This window comes from Lissotriton helveticus, chromosome 9 (assembly GCF_964261635.1).
Source record: "Lissotriton helveticus chromosome 9, aLisHel1.1, whole genome shotgun sequence".
Classification (NCBI taxonomy): Eukaryota; Metazoa; Chordata; class Amphibia; order Caudata; family Salamandridae; genus Lissotriton; species Lissotriton helveticus.
Window position 1 is genome coordinate 915,909,116 of NC_136070.1, and position 23,805 is coordinate 915,932,920.

General features: G+C 44.7%; 1 protein-coding gene across 1 annotated transcript in view; it reads left to right on the forward strand.

Annotated features, from left to right (window-relative positions):
* LOC144781993 (cyclin-dependent kinase-like 1) overlaps positions 1-23,805 on the forward strand; it is a 306,255-nt gene that overhangs the window by 33,316 nt on the left and 249,134 nt on the right. Inside the window, exon 3 of the mRNA XM_078661090.1 lies at positions 14,610-14,731. Coding sequence (XP_078517216.1) covers positions 14,610-14,731 — 122 coding nt within the window. The remainder of the gene's footprint in view (positions 1-14,609; positions 14,732-23,805) is intronic.

Consider the following 23,805-nt stretch of genomic DNA (forward strand, 5'->3'; position numbering starts at 1 on the left):
TGTGGACAGAGACGGCGGACTGTACGCTGGGGGACCTCCGGAGGAGAAACTCCGTATTGTATTTCCAGCCGTCCGGACCGCAGCAAGCGAAAGGTTTTACCGAATAAAACTCCCACCTATGGATTTGGCATCAGGCATCAGAGTCGTAGTAGGTTCAGCGACATATTCCCCAAAGAAAAAAAACGATCAGAGAGGATTAATTTGGGTAATCCTAGCGGGAGCTCACCCCGGGAGCTCACCCCGGAGCACCGCGACCGCTAGCTAGCAGCCGCCATGTTTTTCCCCAGCCGGGATCTCCACCCTGTCATCACAACAAGAGGGCGGTGTCTGAACACGAGCGAGCGACGCCACTACGCCATATATTGTTAAATATGGCGCAATCCTGCCTTCTCCTTTTCACGCAGCACAGCATGGTGTCTTATGGCATTGCAAGAAAGTTTGATAAATCTGGGCCGTGATGTCTTGCAGTAGTAGTTAAAGTTAAATTTGTATTCTCCGAGTTATGTGTTGTATGTATTAGTATCTCTTTTTTACTAAAATGCTTAATACAACAGTTTTGCCTTTTCTCGTCGCTGTACAAAACAGGTGGTGTTGGTGTCCTACTAAAAGTATCGGTTGTTTAAGCCTGGTTTGTACTCGTGGCTTCCAGATGCACCAAAATGAAGTTGCAATCGCTTGACTCGCTGAGCCACCACCTGAGTAATTTGTTGTCTCTAAAACCGAATGCATACCGGGTGGTGTTTATGTATCTCACTAACAGGTGTGAGCATGTGTGACTGGCAGGTGAGGTTAAGGCAAGCGTATGTGCTTGTGTGCAAGGGATGTATATGGGTGTAAGTGCAGGTGTGTGTTCAGGGATGTGCAGCCTTTAGAACCATGTTTGCATTAATGGGTCTATATATGAGATGTGTGCAGTGATGAATAGGTATTTAGAAGTGTGCGCAGTTATAGGTCTCTGGCAGTTCCTATCCAGTGCAAGCTTGTGGTTTGTGTGTAGGCGACGGTGTGCATGCGTGTGAAGGTGTGTTTGTGTGTGTAAGCATGTCCTCTTAGAAGTCGAAAGAGATACGCAAATTAGGTTGGAGGGCTGTATCCTTTATTTCAGCTTTATCATTAAGGCCCAAAAATACAAGCGCCTTCCCAGAAAAAAATATTTTGGGTGAGAGACTCGGTTAAAGAAGTCAACGACGCAGTGAAACTGCGCTCTCACTCACGAGTGAAACGTGTTCTGCCCGGATTGTCTGATGTGCCCACTATGGGCTCCTGCCGTCTCTTTCCCCCACGCCCCTCGTGCCATATAACGCTTTAGCTTATTTGATGCCTGCGTCCTCTGCCAAACGCTATGTTTCTCTCCTCTCCCGTCTCCTCTCGCCTCCCGCCCTCTTTCCTTCCACCAGCTATCTCTTGAAGTTTACCTCGCCCTGTCTACTTTACCTGCGCTCTCGCCCTTTCTTATCTCCGACATCTTTCTCTCATCCCCTCTACCTGTACCCTTGCACTTTCTTCTCTCTTGCTTCCCTCCTTTTGTTTTCGCGTGCCTTCCTTTCGGCCCCCTCTCCTCTTCTGCCGTTCATTCTTGCATCTGCTGTCACTCGTTTCTCTCTGTCCTCTTGCTTCTTCCGCTGCTCCTCACTCATTTGGTGCCCGATTCTCCCCCTCTCACAGCTCATCCCTCCCCACCTCTTCTCTCTCCCCAGTCTTCCTTTCATTTCTTCTCTTTTCTCCTCTTTAGCTCCCTCCTGCCCACAAAGGCCTGGCAAACAGCGTTCACTGCAGCAGCTGGGCAATTACAGCCAGTTTCCAGGCAGTTAATTTTATGGCCTTGGCGGGAAAGAGAGAGAGGCGAATGAAGGGAGCCCACAGAAAGGGAGCGTTCCACCTGCTGGAGCTTTATTTATTTATTTGTGCAGTTTTATGTAGCATGAACTTGGTTCCCAAGGGCATCAGAGCACTTTACATGAGAACCAGGCACTTAACATGCAAACCAAACATTGCACATATTTCTAGGCACTGGGAAGTTAAGTGATTTGTCCAGAATCATAGGTTGGGATTCGAATATGGTCGCCCACAGTAGCCAGTGCGTCATAGGCAATATGGCAAAGGAAGGAATTTGCCGTCCTGGCTGCTCTTTAAAATGATAAAGCAATAATCAGGGTTCACTGGGCCCCTCGGGATTCTGGGTCCTATGCCACTGTACCTGCTACACTAACAGAAGCTAAGCCCCTGGTTCCTCAGTTCCAAGGTCAGCAGCTCTAGCCCTTAGGCCACATCTTCACTTTCCCCACAAACTCCCCCAAACATGTGAGGGCAGAGTCTTTATGTGGAGGGTATTTGGGTCAGCCCTCTTCACCCATTGGTCTTTACTGCTGTCATTCACATTTTACTTGTGCCCACAATACACCACAGCACACAAAACGGGGCAGTGGGTCATCCCGCTTCAGGCATTTGTTCTCCTACACTGTGAGAAATGGCATTTCATATAATCACATATGTACGCCCACCTAAAAAGAAGCCCACTTCAGTGCCAGGACTTGTGTAACTTTTTTTTCCTTCACTTCTTCATTCCTTAATTTTTTTAGTCATCTTTGTGCATTTAAACAATGTCTTCAGGTAACTGTAATTCAACGTCACATGTACATTGTATCTGCACCAGTAAGAATCACTTTTCCATGTACATTTAAGCTAAGAAAATAATGAATACTTGTTCTCAGTGCCTGCTAGGAAAAACCCACATTCTTTAACTAAAATTATATGGAATAGTTATTTTTAATATAAATTCACATTTTTATTACATACATGCTGTCACCATTTTTAGATAGGGGGTTGTTTTGTTTTCTTTTTACTTTTGCGGCATATGCTTGCAATATAGAATGACCATTGCACAAGTTTGCCATGACTAGACATATTGGGTTTGCCAATGCTTGCTTTCTGTAGCTCTCACATTATGGCATGGCAGGTTCTGAGCACTTTTGGAGGGCAGTGGTAACATTCTCGTTACATCTGACACTTATTTTATGTTGCATTTTATATATGAGAAAGTAAAAGCACCTGCAAGGGATTTTATTTGGACAATGATTGAGCTAAATTAAAACTTAGTCAAGGATGTCACTCCAAATGGAGATAACATCTAAGTGTCATCAGACAACAAAACAACAATGAATGCAGAAGAAAAAAGACACGGGAAAACTTTGGTATTTGGAAAAAAAATGTCAATCTTATTTTGCCATTTAGAGCACAAAAGTAGGGTACACAATAATAAATGAATAAAAACCTATTACAGCAACAACAGTATGTAAAGAAGCCAAAATCACATTGTGCTAACAGTACATAACTGAAAAAACTATTCCAAGTCTGTCACAAGTCACAAATCTCAAGAATGAAAATGTGCAACTTGGGGAAAAAGAATTTCTGATTGGAAATAGATGCAGTGGTCAAACCACTGCATCTATTTCCGATCATTGTGTACCCTACTTTTGTACTCTAAATGCCAAAATAAGATTGACATTTTTTTTCCAAATACCAAAGTTTTCCCGTGTCTCTTTTCGTCTGCATTCATTGTTGTTTTGTTGTCTGATGACACTTAGAAGTTATCTCCATTTGGAGTGACATCGCTGACTAAGTTTTAATTTAGCTCAATCATTGTCTAAATAAAATCCCTTGCAGGTGCTTTTACTTTCTCGTATTACTGCCCAAACCTCCAAGGGAAAATTGGGTTTCCCTCACTATTATCTGCATTGTATATATGTCCCACTTTCTTTGGAATATTGTCTTCACAGGTGTGTTTCTGTATTTTTGTTTTTCATGCAACATACACATCTTGTAAAGTGTATATTTTAAACTGAGTTGCTTCAACATGTCTTGGTGCATTTAGGGTGTGGATGGGTGTTCACAATGTGGCATAATTGAGAGCTCCAGGGTTGAGGCTGACAGTAGTAGTAGTGCATGTTTCTCACATTGCCTGTCATTTTGTCATAAAGGTTTTCATACTACATGCATAGCCCAAACCTCGCTGGATTGTCTCTAGTGTACCAATTGTAATAACAACTCTATGTGAAAGTTTTTTCAAACAGCACCAAATGAAGAGAAAGTGCAGCAGTTGTGTATATTTGAGTGTAAAATAGGATGATGAATTGAAGGAGACAAAATTAAGTTGTTTCAGAAAGGAGAGAATGAAAAGACACTGATGTAGACGAAGGAAATGAATTGTGGGACAAGCTACTGAAAGGACTTCAGAAAGAGATTGGTGTAGAAAAATGGTTTAAGCATGCCTGCCAACTTGAAGAACAATCTCACAGTGTAAGGAGGAGGCAGGGCTTTGTGCCAAGAAGTACCTACAAGGCACTTTGGAACCCCCACTTCGCCCCCCAAGTCCCATCTCCCCCCCCCCCAAAATAAATCTTGCTGAGGCTCGTGCTAATGTCCTGGGGTGTTTTCACAACCCTTAATGGACGTCCGCAGTTGAAAGCCTCTCGAAAACAAGCTGGAAAACCACAATTACAGTGGTTTTCAGCTCGTTTTCCACGCCACAGAGTGATATCGGCTTCTCACCGGTTGACAGTGTTTTGGGAGCCGATATCGTGTGCCACACTGTGGCACAGTGTGAATTGGCAGGTATGGTTTAACCCCTTCGCTGCTGGCGTCGGCCAACGGCCGTCGCGCGCACTACCGTCGTAGTGCTGTGCACGTCCGTTGGCCGACGCAGCCCCGCCCTCTGCCCTAAACCGCCGCACCGCAGCAGAATTGCCACCGCGGTTAAGTGACTCATTTTGAGTTGGGAAATGATGAAAACCCCCTGTAAATTGGCGATGCATCCAGCTAAATTTGCAGTTCGCCACACTATTTAGAGTCGGGGAAGTGCCACATTTACATGGAGGAGCCCCCGCTTACTCCGCCTGTGTAAACCTCTGACCAGGTAACCTTTCTTCCAATGGGCAGCCAGGTCACAAAGATAGTTGCTCACTCTCACTCATTTCCCCTGCTCGTGTCCGCCATGCGAAATGTCGAATGGTTACCATACACAGGGAGAAACTGACCTGCATATCAGGCCATTTTTATTTGTTTAGAGTAATCAAACTTGTGCTTTGGGAGTATTATTCTATAAATAAAATGTTTGCTGAGCGTTGCTTTAAACAAAATCCCCGCTTGGCAAACCTAAGGTGCTGCAAAGTGAGCTGCCCCTGCAACCAGTGGTGCTGGAACAATTTTCAGGGTGGGAGTGCTCCATTAATGGTATATCACTGATGTCGTAGAGATTGTGAAAAATCAGCATTACACAAAAAAGAAGTGTAGCAAATGCTCCACGCCCATTGAGCAGAAGAGAAGTAACAGTGGGGTATGCAGTCGGTGGTGCATTTTGAAGCACTGGTGAGGTAGTGCACTGTCCTTTACAGACAGCACATTTTCTATTGAAATCGCCACTGAATTTGCCTAGACATGCAATTTTACTAATAAAACTATATAGCGTACAAATGATAAGGTGTGAAAAACACGTTCCAGGGAATATATATCATTTGCGCATCACCAAGTAAAGTTTCTTAATTTGTTTTGATCCTATTTAAAATCTGTTTCCATCACAATTCAGAATTACAAGATAATGTGCTTCACTTGTTCTTTCCTATTTGCTGACATATTTTGAAATATGTGTACAGTCAATGTACTGGTACTTACATTTGTTTTGTGCTAGAAACAAAATTGACATACTTTAGCCTTTCTTTTCACACTCCCTGTTCCCTTGCAAGTTTGTCACTTAGATCACTTTTAAAACCCCCTTACTTTGTAGTCAGACAAAGAAAAATAAACACCTGTTACATTGTTAAAAGAATAAGCAGCAATTTGTCAGAAAATATGGACAAATCAGCAATTTGAGCTGTCCTTGCACAGAATGTGTAGCACAGACAGCAGTGCAAGCTATTCTCACTAACAGACAGCACATGCAGTTCAAAGAGCAACAGTACAAGCTTGTCTAGCACATACAGAACAGGTACAACGTGGAGAGAAGTGCAAGCTTCCCTCGCACAAAACGTGGAACACTCTCAGAAGCTCACACTTGGCAAGCAGAGCAAGAACAGCAGCAGTTCAAGCCTTTTTCACACAATGAACAAGTGTGGCTGTGCAGAATTCTCTCGCACAATAAGCAGGTACAGGTAGGGAAGAGACCTAGCGAAGCAATAACACACACACACTTAAGTTAACCTCATCGCTGCGGCGGCTATTCCGCTGCAGCGCTAAGGTGGCGGGGGGCCGCGCGGCGCGCCCATGCTGGTGACAAAACCGCTCCGTCACCAGCCGCGGTTGAGCTGTGCTCATGACGGAGCGGTTCCGTCATGGCCCCGCCCGCTTAATAGAACGTGCCGCCAGGCGCGAAATCAGCACCGCGCAGGCGTGTCGGGCGGGCCATGACGGAACCGCTCCGTCATCAGCACAGCGCCACCGCGGTCCCGTCATCAGCGCGGAAAGGGTTAAACACAAAAAGCTGCACATAGGAAGGAGGAGGCACGGAAGCAGTGTGGCTTGTGCTGCACCTCTACAATTCCAGTTTGCCCTCTTTCTCGGCGCCACTGCTGAGAGTATGGTGCAGGTGCTGTTCCACGGGAACAGTTACCACTTTTAGATCCAGGTGGTAATATGCAATCCTGCTGCTAATGCAGGCCCAAGGTAGTAGAATCTGTTGAACCTGTGTGTATCCTTAAATATACTTTCAGTCAGGGAACACCTGTTACAGAAATGACTTCTTGCGTCTAGCTACTTCAAGATACGGTGTTTGCGATTTTGTAAAATGTTTGTCTTTTCTTTTACAATGAATGAAGATAAGTGATGATTAATGATTTTGTACACAAAATAAATTCAGTGGTAAACATACACATTGTTTTATCTTTTTTAAACCTGAACAGATTAATGATTTATCAAGTAAAAAAAAAAAAAAAATCTGAGACCGCCAAACCATTGCAGCTGGCCACCACAGACCATTGGGAAAAGGTGATCCTAGAATGTTGAATGCCAAAGTTAGGGGTGGGCCCAGAGGTGGCAAGAAGGTGGCCAGGTACAATAGTGTCCATGTTTGGGAGTGGGGGAAAACCACTTCCTTGTGTATTTATCTCTCTGGTGGTAGCCCACGAAAGTTCTTGTCTGGCGAAAGTCATGGCCAGAGGTGGCGGCGGGATGGCCCTGCCACCTTTAAAACATATGGGTCAAGAGTTAAGCATCCTTTTTGCTTCGACCACCCACAGATGTCTCCTGCCAGACAGAACTGCTGTCCTACCCCATTTTATGCAGGACTGAAGCCAGTCCCGAACACATCTTTTGTTTCCCACCCGTCCTAACCCTTCATTTTATTTCAGTTTTCATGTTCGAATTTTGTTGTAAGTTTGCTTGTGTAAAATTCAGTTGTGGAGATAGGCGATTTTTAACGATTGTCATATGTCGTGGCAGAGTGAACTCATGATTGTCAGTAATTCTTCTGGTCATCTTAGTATCTCGCACAAGGGTTCTTGGATCCTTCAGTTCTTGAGAGGGAATGGGGGTTCCGATGTGGCTGTCTTGTGGCCATATTATCAAGCCCAATATCGCCGCTTTAGCGGCCGTTTTCGGGCGAAAAGAGGCGATTAAAATATCTCATTATTATCAAGGACACGCTAACGCGTGTTTCCTTGAGTTGGCAGCCGTTTTTACTCCACTTTGCATGTCAGCGATTATTATCGCTAATGACATGCAAAGTGGGCGTTCCTCGCAATGTCTGCATGATAGACGATGCAAACACAACATCGCACTATTTACAATGCGTCCCCAGCGATAAGAAAAGCTGCGCTAACCGCGGTTAGCGCCGTATTGTAACTCCTGCTTTCAACTTTACTTAGCTATCTTCACAATGGGAGGTTGATTGACAGCTTAAATCTACCCTCCCCAATTAGCAAGCTTCTCTGACATTATCGCTAGATTTCCCTCGGTAATCTTGATTATCGCCGTCTGTCCCTGTGATTTACTTCGCCTAAGTGCTAAGCGTTGCTGATATGCCGTTAACACGGTGAAGTAAAACAGCGATAGACAGCGATATTTAAAAACGCGATATGCTTGTTTAGCAATAATTATCGCTTGTCCTTGTTAATATGCCCCTTGGTTCTCTGGTGAGCTGCAGTGGTCCATTCCTGTGGATCATGGAGAGATGCTGCCCATGTCGTGGGACCAAGTTTGGCCTGCTTGAACAGTCACATCTCTTTATCGGTTGGCAGGCTGGTCTGCTGGGGTAGTATTTGTCATGGTTCTTTAGACTTGCATCTCAGCAGGAGGACTTGCTCCTAATTTTCAAGGAGCTGAGCAAATGTAGGACTTCACAGGATGGGACGCCAGGAGGAGAAAGATCATGAGCTCATGAACGTGGGACCGAGGATGATCAGGAAATCTATGCCTAGCTGCAGTGGTGCTGAAACAATTTTCTGAGTGGGAGTACTGATCATCGACTTGAGCACCGTGTGTTCTCTCCATGCTATTGACATACATGTTGTGGAATATTTGTAGCTACTTGAGTAATAACATGTTTTCATTGACATGCATTAGAAAACCTCGGGATACTGTGCGATTTTCTTTTCATCAATGCCTCAGCAAGAATGTCACACTTTAGGATGAATGAAATGAAATTAAATGAATTCGTACTTGTCTAGGGCACTTATACCCTGAGGTGTCTTGGAGCTGTACACATAGCGCTGTGGAACACTTCCTGGCTTTTCCCTGTGAAATGCCCACTCCTGGGCACCCCCAAGGTGAAGCCAGGCATCCCAGCGCTGTTGGGGCCGTTGTGGAGATTAAGCAAGCTATTGCCCAGAGTTGCAGAGTGGGACCCATGATTAGAATACTGTACAAAAGAAGGGTTAACCCAATAAAGTCACTGGGACCTGGGTATCTGGCATTAAAGAGAAGGGGTCCCAGTAAGATGGACGTCTAAACAAAATTAAATAAAACAATTGAAACGTAAATACATCTATAATGTTTAATTCACATTATAGGGAAAAGGTAAGCAATTACACAAATTACAGTTGTATTGGTGCCCCTGTTGGGTGAGGAGGGAACGTGCAAGTGTGAGGATAGTGTGGAAGGGATAGTGATATTAAAACCACGTATAATTCAAACATTTGTATCAATTCAATGTCAAACAGACATTAGTAGAGCCACAAATCAACCGAAGAGTTCACAATACACATGCCACAATGTCCATACTGAGCATGAATTATGGGTTGGAGGAGGCTGTATTTCAGGGTGAGGAAGTCGACGTTTCGACCCAGGAGGCGCAGGAATGATTAAAAGTCCTTGCTAGTGGGTCTTCATCAGGACGAGAACAGGGGTGGGGCAGACAACCTGGTTAGGTCAGTGCTCGTCATTAATAATTATGAAGAAATTAATAGTGGATAGTCAATCTTGGGAAATAAAGCCCAATATCCCAATGGGGTATGGCGAAGTGATCCAATCGCTGGCAACCGGGTGGTGGGGGGGAAACCACTCAGCGTATCGACTAGCGTGAAGTGTGTGCTCTGCCCCCGGCGCATCAGGTAAAAGAAGAAGCCGTCCGACTAAATCAGATTCCGGTATGTTGGCTCAGCGGTAATGAAGCGTCTCTCTCGGCTGCAAAATTAATGTGTGTAACGCAACTGGTGCTCGTGTAAAGCGCTCTGAGAAATCGGGGTCTAGTGTGCGCTAAACAAAACAAAAACAGTCTATTTGTAGCAGAGAAAGGAACAGTAAACACAGATTTCCATGTTAAAAAAAAATAACATCTTTGCCAAAGAAAGTAGTGTCTCAAGTGAAAGTGTGTAGTTGAAAGCGCAGTAAATGCCACAAGTCTCATAAATAAAATCTTGTATTTTGTTTATTCGTCATCTAAACTTTAGTAAGCTTATCCCGGAATGCTGCAGCCCCCCCTCACCTCTCCCCCCCTCCCCACGCACCCCTCCTTCCAGGGCCACTGCCTCGCTGACTCTGTATGGGGGATCAAAACTCTTGTAAATATTTGTGATTTAATTTTTTTAAACTAATTTAATGTTGTCTATCTAAGATGGAGATGTTGTCTCCAAGAATGTTTGTGTTTATTAAATATGCCCTGAGATGTTTTTCTGAAACCACAAAAATGATCTTGGCTTGGGCTCAGGCAAAGTTTGTTGGTTGCCTTTTGCTCCTGGACGCCTCATACCCAGATCAATTGTAGACTTATGACACCACCACTATTTTTTGTCCTTGAGCCCCCATTCCAATCTAAAAGCTGCCAGTAAATGACCAGCCGCACTGGAGTGCCTCAGATTCCTTGAACTTACGCTCCATTGACACAAAAAAAGAGCATTGCTAAAACCAATTGGTCTGGCCTTGGCACACTTTCATTTTTTTTCTGCAAACATATGCAATTAGCATAAGAATGGTAAAAGTAGTAAAAAGTAAAAATGGCACGTATAAAGGTGGTGTTCATATTTGTGAAACAAATAAGTAGAAAATGGCTCATCACAATATATTTAAAAAAAATTCAAATGAAAGGTGTGATTGGCTCACTAGCCTAGGCACTGAAGTGGACTAGTTTTTTAGCAAAATGCTGTCACTCAAAGTGAGGAGAGCCAATGGCCGAAGTTGGCTGACCAATTGTCCCATGGTGAATGCTGTGGTGGCTGGAAGCAAAATGTCAATAATACTTGAACTGACCAATGGATGAAGAGGGCTGACTACAAACCCCTCTATTTATATGTATCTATACATTTCTATGAATTTTATTTTTGAAAACATGAGACTGGCGAGACATCAAGAACTTTCACCAGGCCAGATCTTAAAAAGATTAAACATCTTGATGAAATATGGTGGCAGAAGGAATTAACTAGATAATACAAGCTGATAGGGTTTTGCAAAGGCTAAAAGTTTTTTTTGAAAACTTTCAGAAATTCCATGGAACTATTTGCAGTTCTGAAAAGATTGGGACATTTTACGTTTTGCCTCATTCATGTGTACTTTGTGTGTTTTGCAAAAATGTATGTCGCAAAAAGTAAACTTGTATTTGAAAGCAGGGGACCCCTATATAGTCAATGGACCAGCTATACATAGGGAAAAATAGTGTATTAGGTAATGGTCTATTGCTTGGTCAAACGGCTGTAAATCATTAAAGAAAAAAAGAAAAAACGAATATCATAAAGCTATGGCCTAAACATAACATACTTGAGAGATCAAATTGTAAATCATATTTAAATTTATTATTGTGAGCAGAAAATTAGGGAATTGTTAAAACTTGGTATAATGATATTGCTAAACAGTTTTGTCAGACATTATTTTTCCATTGATTGAAGCAAATATACAAAACTAAGACACCAATATTCCTGTCTGCCTGTGCATAAGCAACACCAATGTAAACTTCCTGCACACAAACAGTAGCAGCACAGCAAGAGCAGAAGCATTGTTAGATTCCGTCTCAACAAAACAGGTGCAGCGCAGGCAGCAGCAGTGTAATCTTCGTACAGCACAGGCAGCAGCAGTGCAAGCTCCGTACAGCATAAGCAGCAGCAGTGCAAGCTCCCTACAGCCCAAGCTGAAGGGTGCAAGTTTCATACAGCTAAGGCAGCAGCAGTGCAAGTTCCGTACAGCACAGGCAGCAGCAGTGCAAGCTCCGTACAGCATAAGCAGCAGCAGTGCAAGCTCCGTACAGCACAGGCAGCAGCAGTGCAAGCTCCGTACAGCACAGGCAGCAGCAGTGCAAGCTGTGTACAGCATAGGCAGCAGCAGTGCAAGCTCCGTACACCAGAGGCAGCAGCAGTGCAAGCTCCGTACAGCACAGGCAGCAGCAGTGCAAGCTCCGTACAGCACAGGCAGCAGCAGTGCAAGCTCCGTACAGCACAGGCAGCAGCAGTGCAAGCTCCGTACAGCACAGGCAGCAGCAGTGCAAGCTCCGTACAGCACAGGCAGCAGCAGTGCCAGCTCCATACAGCAGAGGCAGCAGCAGTGCAAGCTCTGTACAGCACAGGCAGCAGCAGTGCAAGCTTCCTACAGCCCAAGCTGTAGGGTGCAAGTTTCGTACAGCAAAGGCAGAAGCAGTGCAAGCTCCGTACAGCACAGGCAGCAGCAGTGCAAGCTCCACACAGCACAGGCAGCAGCAGTGCAACCTCTGTACAGCACAGGCAGCAGCAGTGCAAGCTCCGTACAGCATAGGCAGCAGCAGTGCTAGCTCCGTACAGCAGAGGCAGCAGCAGTGCAAGCTCCGTACAGCACAGGCAGCAGCAGTGCAAGCTCCACACAGCACAGGCAGCAGCAGTGCAACCTCTGTACAGCACAGGCAGCAGCAGTGCAAGCTCCGTACAGCATAGGCAGCAGCAGTGCTAGCTCCGTACAGCAGAGGCAGCAGCAGTGCAAGCTCCGTACAGCACAGGCAGCAGCAGTGCAAGCTCCCTACAGCCCAAGCTGAAGGGTGCAAGTTTCGTACAGCAAAGGCAGCAGCAGTGCAAGCTCCGTACAGCACAGGCAGCAGCAGTGCAAACTCCGTACAGCACAGGCAGCAGCAGTGCAAGCTCCGTACAGCAAAGGCAGCATCGGTGGAAGCTTTCTAATGCAAAGGCAGCATTGGTGCAAACTTGGCCCACACCTTAAGTTAGAAGTATGACTTTTATTAAGGGAACTAGTTGCATACAGGAGCTCCCTCATCAACTCTCCCATTGTCACGCGTGTCAAGAATTCCGTGACCTCACACAATGCACTGGTCACTCAGGCCACATAGAATGTTGGAAGGATCCCTTTGGAGAACAGGAGTGAGCGACTTAAGGCCAATGCATTATAACTAAGGCTACAGTTGTGTGTTTTTACTGATTTTTACAGACAGAAAGCTTTCTATTTTCCAGTCTGTTTTTATTTTTAAATATGGATAAACACAGAAATGTGATTGTTTTTGGAGCGATTCTAAATTTTGACAGGCTAGTAGCTTTGCAGACTGACAGGTACTGTAGTCAAAAAAGAAAACGTTTCTTAATGAACAGATGTAGACGTGTACAAGGTTGATACTAAAATGTATGTTTTCATACCTGTGCATTGATTTATCATGAATGGGAATTCATATTATTGAAACCTGTCAAGTGTTCAAGTATCATTGTAAATGTATTGGTTAAATAAATCTGGAACTAGACTAGATTCAGCTTAATTTTTTTATCAGAAGCCCCAAGTAAATATGGAGAAATGCAGATAAAATCATTTAAAAATAAATATGGCTAAATACGGGTGGAAATGTCAAAAAATAAATGCCTCAAAACCGGGGACCCTAATTATAACATATATCTTTTCTTTAGAAACGAAAGCTCTTTAAATGAATATCATGTGAAAACGAAACCCACAACACTGTAATGCAGCAAAAGAGAATAAAGATTAATACATTGGAATACTTAGTACAGTGGCAAACTTTGATACTGGATGTTTTATGCGCTAACACACACATTCCCTTTCTCCTTTAATGAAACGAAATAAAAAGATCAGCAGAGTGAACTTAAATTGCCTCAAAATATAACAAACCAAGATAGAAAACTAGTATGCAAAAAAAATAAAATACCACAACAATTACTGGTGCCGAGGACTGTTATGCCAATTCATGACAAAGTCTTGAACCCTAGCCATGCTCCCTTCCTTACTCTCATCGTCACGCGAGTCAAGAATTCCGTGACCTCACAATAAGCACTGGTCACTCTGGCAACATAGAATGTTGGATGGATCTCTTTGGAAAACAGGAGTACGAGGCTGACGCCCAATGCATTATAACACAGGGCAAGGTTTGTACAGCAAAGGCAGCAGCAGGGCAAGTTTCGTGCAGCACAGGCGGAAGCGGGCCAAGTTTCGAACAGTGCAGGCTGAAGCGGGGCAGGCTAGGTATAGCTAAGGCAGCAGCAGTGCAAGCTTCTCACAGCACAGGCAGAAGCAGGACAAGCATCCACCGGCACAGGTGGAAGCGGGGCAGGCTTCATACAGCAAAGGCAGCAGCTATGCAAGCTTCTTACCGCAAAGGCAGCAGCAGTGAAATATTCATACATCCCAAGGAGCTGTGGGACAAGATTTCCCCCACACACAAAAAATGTCATGCACCTAAGATAATTTATATAAACATACTATAAGGTGCACCGAACCTTGACAATACATGACAGCCGACCGGATTCAGGCGTCTCCCGCCTCAAATCGCCTCCTCTTCAATGTAAGTTAATGGGGAAAATCACCGCAGATTTTTTTTCATTACCTCCTGCTTACCACGATCTAAATATTGGCATGTCTGGGCGCAACATTTGTACTTCGGGTCTTATGTGGTCTCTTGAGGGGCTCTTATGTTCTAGTTGTTTGCGCTTGTGGTAGCCCTTAACCACATCGCTGCGGGAGCTATTCCGCCGCAGCGCTAAGGGGGCGGGGCGGCCGCGCGGCAGCCGCATGCTGGTGCCGGAACCGCTCCGTCATCACCGCGGTTGGGTGTGCTCATGACGGAGCGGCGGCCGGGCCATGACGGAACCACTCCGTCATCAGCACAGCGCCACCGCAGCTTATGACGGAGCGGTTCCGTCATCAGCATCGAACCGGTTAAATGTTCCCTATTCTTAAATGTTCTGTTCATGCTCTTCGCCTTCTCCCCCCTTCTTTAGCAACTGAAGCACGTGAACCTGGTGAACCTGCTGGAAGTGTTCAGGAAGAAGAGGCGCCTGCACCTGGTTTTTGAATACTGCGACCACACTGTGCTGCACGAGCTGGACAGAAACCCCCGTGGGTGAGTGGGATGCAGTGTGAGGGGGAAAGTGATGTGAAGTTCAAAAGTTGAAGGAAATAGTAAGAGTGGAAGAGGAAAACGTTAAAATACCATGGATGTCAATCCACCAAAATGCTAGGGGTGGCGGAAGTGAAATCACATGCCCTTTGGCCTCCACTTTGACTCACACAAATATGATTAAACGTATACACACACTTTCTCACTCATAAGCACACTCTCACCTGCAAGCACGCAAACAACATACATTTATAAGTATTTTTTTACTTACCTTAGCTGCACGGAAAGGTCAAATTCCGGCTAATTGTACTCCGATTTTATTACACTACTACTGAATAATGTGATACTCTTCACTAATAGTGTCATAAAAAAAATTGACTGAGAACAAGGAGACGGAGCTCCAACCCACATCCATAAGGATGTGCTGTGCTGTGTTTCAAGCACTGATTTCGCCACCTCTGAGGCCAGGGGTCGCAAATAAAATGCCTGGGGTGCAAGGGGCAATCTAGGGGTGGCAACTGAGATCCCTGGTGACCCCTTAATGACGTCCCATGGAAAGGAATGAATGAATGAATGAATGAAATAAAATGTATATCGCGCGACTAAAACCCGAAGGCATCAATGCGCCTAACAAAAGGGAATCATAAAAAGGCCAATCCAAAACTAAGGGTAGGCCTTGGCAAATAGCCACGTCTTAAGAGCCCTCTTAAAGGCTTGCTTGGAGGTGAGGGATTTAATCTCAATCGGCAGAGTATTCCACATCTTTGGAGCCAGAGTTGAAAAAGCTCTGCCACCCCACTTGGCTCTACGAGCCCGGGGGACTGAGAGTAAAGATTTGTTAGCGGAACGCAGAGTTCTGGAAGGGGTGTAAGGAGCCAACAGATCCTTAAGGCCTCCAGATCTATTAGTGGCCAAAGCCCCATGGATCAGACAGAGGGACTTAAAAGAGATCCTGGCCTAAATTGGAAGCCAGTGCAGTGACTTTCTGGCAGCCAAGGCAGAGGCCCGCTTAGGTAGGTCCAATACAAACTTGGCAGCGGCATTCTGCACCATTTGAAGTCGCATTAACAGACCCTTGTTGATGCCTAAATATAAGGCATTACAATAATCCAGTCTTGAGCCAATTAATGCAATTACAATTTGCTTTCTGGCTTGAGGGGACAGATAATGTTTCATCTTCCGCAGGATGTTTATTATGCCCCAGCATGTAGAAATGGTCCTCTTTACTTGCTGACCCATCCCCAGGGTAGGGTCAATCATGACTCCTAAATTCCTGGCCAGGGTAGTGGGTGTCGGACACACGCTCAACGATATAGGCCACCATTCTGCCGACCAAAAATCCTCCTTTCCTCCGAACACCAGAATTTCAGTCTTTTCGCCATTGAGCTTCAATGAATTGCTAATCATCCATTGAGCAACTGCCTCCATACAGTGTCTAAAATTGGAGGCAGCAGAGCTGATGGGTTGGGCGAGAGACATCAATATCTGGGTATCGTCAGCATAGGAGACTACCTCCATCCCATAAGATCTAATGAGCCTGGCAAGTGGGGTCACATAGATGTTAAAAAGGGACGGACTTAATGCCGACCCCTGAGGGACCCCACAATGCACAGGAAGGGATGGAGATAGGAACTCCCCCAGCTTAACTCTCTGTTCCCTCTGGTCGAGAAAGGAGGCCAGCAGTCTAAGTGCGGGCCCCTCCACCCCTATCTCCCTCAGTCGAGATGTTAGCACAGAAGGAGACAGGGTATCAAACGCAGCAGTGAGATCTAATAGGATAAGGAGAGTGGTCTGACCCTTATCTACACTTGTGCGGATGTTATCAAGCACAATTGTAAGGGCCGACTCCGTGCTATGCTCTCTCCGAAAACCATGCTGCAAGTGATCCAGAAGGCCAGAGGTTTCAAGAAAGGCTGCAAGATGCTGGTTAAGATGGGCTTCCAGCATCTTTGCCGGTGCTGGGAGCAGCGAAATGGGGCGGAAGTTTTTGAGAACCCCCGGGTCTAACGTGGGCTTTTTTAACAATGGTTTAACCACCGCTTTTTTCCATTGTGATGGAAAAATCCCATCCCTCATTGCCCTGTTCATGATCTCTAATAGTGGGGGCAAAAGCACCTCCTTACACTGTTTAAGGATTTTCAGGGGGCACGGATCTAACGGAGACCCCGATCTAGTCTTGATCATGAGGGCTTCAAGTTCCTGGAGGGAAAGGGGTGGGAAGCTGGACAGGCAGCCTGAGGGCACCTCCTCGGATGATATTAGCGATGGACCAAGTAGGCAGGCAGAAGTAGATAAAGCCGCCCTCTGAAACTCTAATGCCGAGTATATGTCCACAATTTTAGATTGAAAAAATTGTGCAACATCATTACAGAGCTGCTGTGAGCTGATAACCGGATCCGGCACCTTCAGTAGTGTAAGCGTGTCTACAATCTTGAACAGCTCTTTCGGCGAAGAGAGTGAGGAGGTAAGAGAGGTAAAATACTCTTGCTTAGTTTTTATCACCTCCATCTTATAATTCCTTAGGAGGGTTTTATGAGTGTCCCTCTCCCGCAGATCCCAACTTGTCCTCCAGAGACGTTCCTGTCTCCGTACTCCCTGCCTAAGAAGTCTTAGGGATTCGGAGAACCATGGAGCTGATGGACTTTTCCTCGCGGAATAACGCAACAGATATATGACGTCCTGAAATCACTTCTGTGCAAAGTAGGCCAACAGGACATTTAATAATAGCTTTAAAAAAATATATTGCTTTATGCTTCACTTGTGCTGTTTCCGAGTGCTGTAACTTACAGGCACTACTATTTAGTATTTAGTTGACAGGAATAGTAACCCTGGAAGGGGGATTCATGGTAAGATACTGCTATAAATATGGCATTCTGGAATGATTTCTGTGCCAGCTGGGCCAACATGACACTCAATAATAATAGTTTATGTTGTATATATTGCTTTATGCTACACTTCTGCTGCTTCTAAGCATTTTAATTTCCATGCGTTACTATTTAGTATTTAGTTGAAGGGAACTGTATAGCTGGAAGGGGAATACATGTTAAGACTGTGCAATAAACATGATATTCTGAAATTACGTGTATGTAAGTTAGGCCAACATGCCTTTAAAAATATGATTTTTTTATACATTGTTTTATACCATACTTCTGCTGTTTCTAAGCATTGCAACTTACAGGTTACAGGGCTTAGAATTTAGCATACGGGTGAAGGAAAATACTGCTACTACTATACTACTGCTATTTCTAAGCGCAATAACTTAAAGGTGTTACTATTAACCACTTAAATGGTACTAAAGTTACTTGCCTAAAAAGGATGGAAGACTAGGTCTGCCTTGTATGTACCAACTTGTGACTTGAAGATCATTGCATATTTCACTTAATCCTCTGTGATATTCTACAGGCCAGCCTTTCTCAAACTGTGGGCCAATGGTTTGTGGTGGGTTGTGAAAGTCTTAGTCCATGTTCCAGTATTATTTAAAATGATTAGTCCTGTTTATGCACCAGTGCAAAGGTGCTGAAAATGTCCCTAAGTCCAGTTTTAAAACAAAACCTTGGTAGTATTCCCAAGCAAGACTCCACATGAACCTTGCAGTATTTGTTGTTTTTTTACTGTGTAAAGGCATTTCAACAGAGAATGTGTTCATTATAAGTTATTGTTAGAAATGGGGGTCTCTAGGTGGCAAGGGTTTACACCTTTGTCCAAGTAGGCACCCTTCCTTCTAGTCAGGATAAGGGAGTTACACTCCTAAAATAACCCATGCTGACCCCATTGGTAGCTTGGCATGAGCAGTCAGCCTTATCTTGTAAAGCATTTGCACATAACCAACAGTAACACAGTGAAAGCACTACAAAAGGACACTACACCAGTTTAGAAAAATATCCAATATTTGTATATACTTAAGACAAGGCCAAAAATGATAAAAATCCACAATACAGTACTTAGAAATCTTCAGTTATCAAAATAGACTTGGAATATAGTTCCTTGAAGTCGATAGCTCCATCTGAGGCTATCACGGTGTCGTGATCAACAAATCCAAACAGTTCTGTCTGACCACGGCATCACTGGCCAGCTACGGTGTCGGGAATACCAGCAAAAAGTACCTTTAGAAATGCAGGGTGTCGGAGACCTCTCGATGAGTCACAAAAGGCCGGCGTCCGCGAGCTTCGGTTCTGGACATCGGTGAAAGAGTCGTCGAGCCCTTGAAGTTACACGCGTTGCAGATTGAACTCCTCGCGTTTGAAGTCGGGAGCGTCGGATGCGTTGCGAAGTGCAGCGGTGCCCTCAGGTCACGGTGCAGGCAGCGGCTTGGTGACGGTCATCCAATGGCGTCGGTGAGACCAGGGCTGGGGAACGAAGTGATGAGGTGCAAGCAGCAGCGTTGTCATTGCTGAAGCGCTGTCGTCGGTTGACAAACTGGAGTCGATAGTGCCGGCGTCGGTAAGCCAAGGCTGCGGTGCGGGACGAGGATGGTGCATCATGTAACTTACAAGCGGTGCCCTCGAACCACGGTGCAAGCAGCAGCGTTGATGTCGACGTGGAGCGTTGTCATCAGGGATACCAAGGCGACGGTGTGCAAGCAGCGGCTCGGTGGCGGCGTCAGGTAGCATCGTCAGTGAGGCTAGGGTTGCGGTGCGGCACTGCGGTGGTGCCCTCTGTGGTGCCTTCAGGATACGGAGTCGGCAGCGGCGTCGTAGATGGTGTTGGGTTGCTTTTTCTTCTGTTGCAGCACAACACACTCAGTCCCCAGTGCTGATGGCAGAAGAGCTTGAAGTATTTGCTGTTCCTGAGACTTCTTGAAAAGGGGCAAGCTCTACCTCAAACCCTTAGAGAAACTCACAAAAGAAATTGCAGAAAGTTCAGTCCAGTCCTTTCACTGCCCAATACAGAAGCAGCCACTGCAGGCCAACACAGCAAAGTGGTAGTCTCTCCTCACAGCTTCTCCAGCTCTTCTTCTTGGCAGTCTTCTTGGTTCCAAAAGAGTTCTAAAGTTTAGGGGTTTGGGCTCCACTTTTTCTAGCCCAAAATCCTTTGTTCTCTGGGGGAAGAGTGAGTCTGTGCCCAGCCAGAACCAGTCTTCTCCTCCCTGGTGCAGCTTTCTGGCAGGAGGTGGATACAGCATTGTCAGAGGCAGACCAGGCCCATTCAGGTGAAAGGAAATCTCCCCCACCTACTCTAAATCCAGCCCAGGTCTATTCGGCCAATCCCTGACCCATCTAGACTCTCTGGAGCCACTGCTCCTCCCCAGCACCTGTCATCCCAAAGCGAGACAGTAAATCCACAAACACAGCAGGGGCACACTGGATAGCTAAGCAGGAAAATACCTACTTTCTGAAAGTGGTATTTTGAAACACAGAATGTAAAAATCACCTTTACTAAAAGATGCATCTTTAAATTCTGAGTTCAGGCACACTAAACTTTATTTTCCTACCTTGTTCCCAGGGATAGTTATGTTTATAACATGTTATAAGCAAACTCCCCATTCTGTCCTATGGGAACAGGTAACCTTGCAATAGTGAAAAACGAAATTGGCAGTAGTTCACTATCAGGACATGCCACACACGCCCGGGCATGTCCTACCTTTCACATACACTGCACCCTGCCCACATGGGTACCTTGGGCCTACCTTAGGGGTGACTAATATGTAAGAAAAAGGAAGGGTAGGACCTGGCAAGTGGGTGCACTTTCCAGTTTGACATGGCAGTACTAAACTGCACACAGATACTGCAGTGGCAGATCTGAATTACCTTTTCAGAGCTACTCGTGTGGGTGGCACAATCGGTGCTGCAGGCCCACTTTGTAGCATTTGACTTACAGGCCTTGGCACACACAGTGCACTTTACTAGGGACTGACTAGTAAATCAAATATGCCAATCATGGAAACACCAATCCATAGTAACAATTTACAACTGGAGCACTTGCACTTTAACACTGAACAGCAGTGAGAAAGTGCCATGAGACACGAAACCAGCAAAAACAGTCAAAACCAGGAGGTCAGAAAGCAAAAAGACAGGTGAAACACGCCAAAAGATGCCAAGTCTAACACAGTTATCATACAGAAGCATACCACTTGTCTTTGACTTGTACCATTAAACTGAGAAATATGAATGCGGCCTTACAGCCAGAGCTGCTGACTTTGCATTTGCAGAACCAGATTTGAGTCACGGCATCGGCTAAAAATCCTCAGATTCTGGGCAAATGACTTATTTTTGTATGCATTAAATAAAATAAATCTGACTTTGTGTATTGTAACCCGGTGCTCATTTAAAGCTCTCCAATGCTTATATAATATAATGATTATATAATGCAATATATATATATATATATATATATATATAAATATGGCTACGAGGCCTACCCTATACTCTGCTGAAGAAGGGGTTTCTTAAATTTGCTAATATCACTGGAATCAACACCAAGGTTTTTCAAAAGCTTTGTGATTTTAGTGAAAGGATGTCACAGACCAAAGTGAAAAGTGTTCCAGCCCCAGACTCCAGTGCAGTTCACCATCTGCCACTTTTATGGGTAGATCAAGATCTTAGCCACAGTCAGATATTGAAGGGCGTGGTCAAGGTTGTGACGTTTGCAAAAAAATTCTGTTATTACATTAAAAACATCACCCACCTCATGTCCACTAAAGCTAGGTGGGTGATACAAGTTTGCCATTCTACAAATTGTGTTGTGGTTCTAAAACATTTGGAAAGCACTGTAAAGGAAATATTTTATAGTAAATTATGTAGATAACGATTTGACGAAGCATGTGAATCTCTCAATGGGGAGGAGCATATTACCATTTGAAATGGATTGTTTGTCCAATCAGAAGTAAAAGGACTGTTTTTTGTTTTCAGCAAGAAGCAAGAAATCAGCACAGGGTAGAACCTGTGTGGGGTGGGTGGCAGTGGGTGGTAAGGGCATCAGGGGAGGAGAAACTGGTGCAAGGGGAGGGAATTGTTCTGTGCTCCCCTTGTGCCATATGAGACGTAGGCCCGGGGCAGGCAGCGCTTGCAGTCTGAACTACATGATATTTTACTACCTAGCTTTCCAGCTTGCACAACAGGGCCAGTTGTTCACACACCATAAAAATCCGGGTGTTGGAACACAGGGAAAGGTCTAATTGGGCAGAGCGGTATCCTACAGGGGATACCATTCTGTCCAAGTAATAATCGGGGCCAGAGTGGCAGCTGCCATAGGCAGCTTCATTCTGGGAGATGTAAGCTGTTTTTTACGGTAAACATCACTTACAACGAAACTTTTACAACGCACTACCATTACAACGCGGTCATTACAACGCAAACCATTACACCGCATTGCGCTGGGGGGCGCTCTAGGGTAGGGAATAAGTTTAATTTACTATCCAACACCTTCCCTAGTGTCCAGGGGGACTGGAGTTGGAATAGTAAATTAAACTATTCACTATCCAGCACCCAAAAGCGCTATGCGTTGTAATGGTATGCGATGTAGAAACCGCGTTGTAAAGGCAGGCGTTGTAATAGCCTGCGTTGTAACGTCATACATCCGTTTTTTACTAGGCTATCCAAGCACTCGCATCGAAATTGCAGAGATCCCAGAATGCTAGGCCTGGACTGAAAGCTGGTCTAGAGAAGCAAATACCGTACATCTGTCTTGATGGCATATCTACTGTGTAAAAGTGGAAGACATACATCCCCACTTGCTGCTTAACTTACTGTTCCTAACGTTTCCTTAAGGCAGTCTCTACAGAACCCAGAGCTGTTGTGACTCCCAGCTAATTTTTGTTCTAGAGAGATTTTTGCATATATAAATATGGCTGAGGTTGTGCAACCATAACCTTTATAAGTCCATATTAAATGGGTCCAAACTATATGTTAGTACTTTCATATCTTCACTTTTATTCTAAAGATAAATCAGTAGTGATACAGCATTAGTTGGTTAAGCTTCTGTATAGTCATTCTAAAATTCAGGTGTATCTCCAACAGATGAATAACAATTTCTAGCCAACATGTTTCGTCCTCTGCTCAGAACTTTCTCAAGGCTGAAATTGAATACATGTTTATGTGGCAATACTGATGTTGTTTTAAAGAAAGTGTTAGTATCACATGTAGCAGATAACAGGATGAGAGCACCACTCTGATCCACACGCATAGCAATACTCTCCCCACCTAGGTCTCACTACAACCAACATCCTTACAACCAAGCACAACCTACGCTATGGCTTACAACCCATCTGTTAATGTTCTTCATTACCTCTTCAGAGGTTTAATGGTCTATAAAAACACAACTACAGTGTAATAAAATAAAGCTAAAAAAAATATTGCACCACAGTAGCCTACAAGGCAAAGAAGTACACATTAAAATGACATGTTTTGGACACTACTGTAATCCTTAGTAACAAAGAGGAGGAGGTTTTGTTGTTGCCGTGTCACAAGTAAATTGCCTTGTTGGGATTTGCCTGAAGTAGGTGCTCTGTTGTAAGGTCACAGCATAGTAGATTCTGCTGTTTCCTATTGTGTGTCAGAAGGTAAATGTAAGGCAATGCCTCTTTTTGCATAATGAGCCCCAGGTTTTTGGACTGATACTGCTGGTTTTTCCACCCTGAAGATGCACTGAAGCATGCTAATCAGGCCTCAGTGCCAGTGCTCTGGCCCTTAAACTGTATGTGTCTGATTGGTTTCCCCATAATAAGTTAACTTACTTTGGGTGTGTAAGTTAAGGTATCTCTTATGGGCTTATGGGCTGCCACATTTATTGTGCCGCCATGAGTGTGACAGAGCAAAGTACAAATCCCAGCCCTCCATTGCTGGCCCACCGAGCAGTGCTAACTTCTGAATGGGACTACTAAATGAGGTACTTCAGAGTATCAAACAAATCTTTGCATTAAACCCGACTTGATGCTCAAGTCAAATTTACTGTAACTTTTGCACAAGTGGCGATTTTAGTAAGTAGCTACTTAGTTTTCCAAAGTTTTGCAGTGACTGTTTACAGTTGCAGGTCATGATACAGCCTACCGTCCTCCTTGAGGGTGTGTGAATGACTCTCAGGAAGGAACACAAAGGGCTGCTGTTGGGAGAGGTGTGACTTCGCATTGGCAGGAAAGGCCA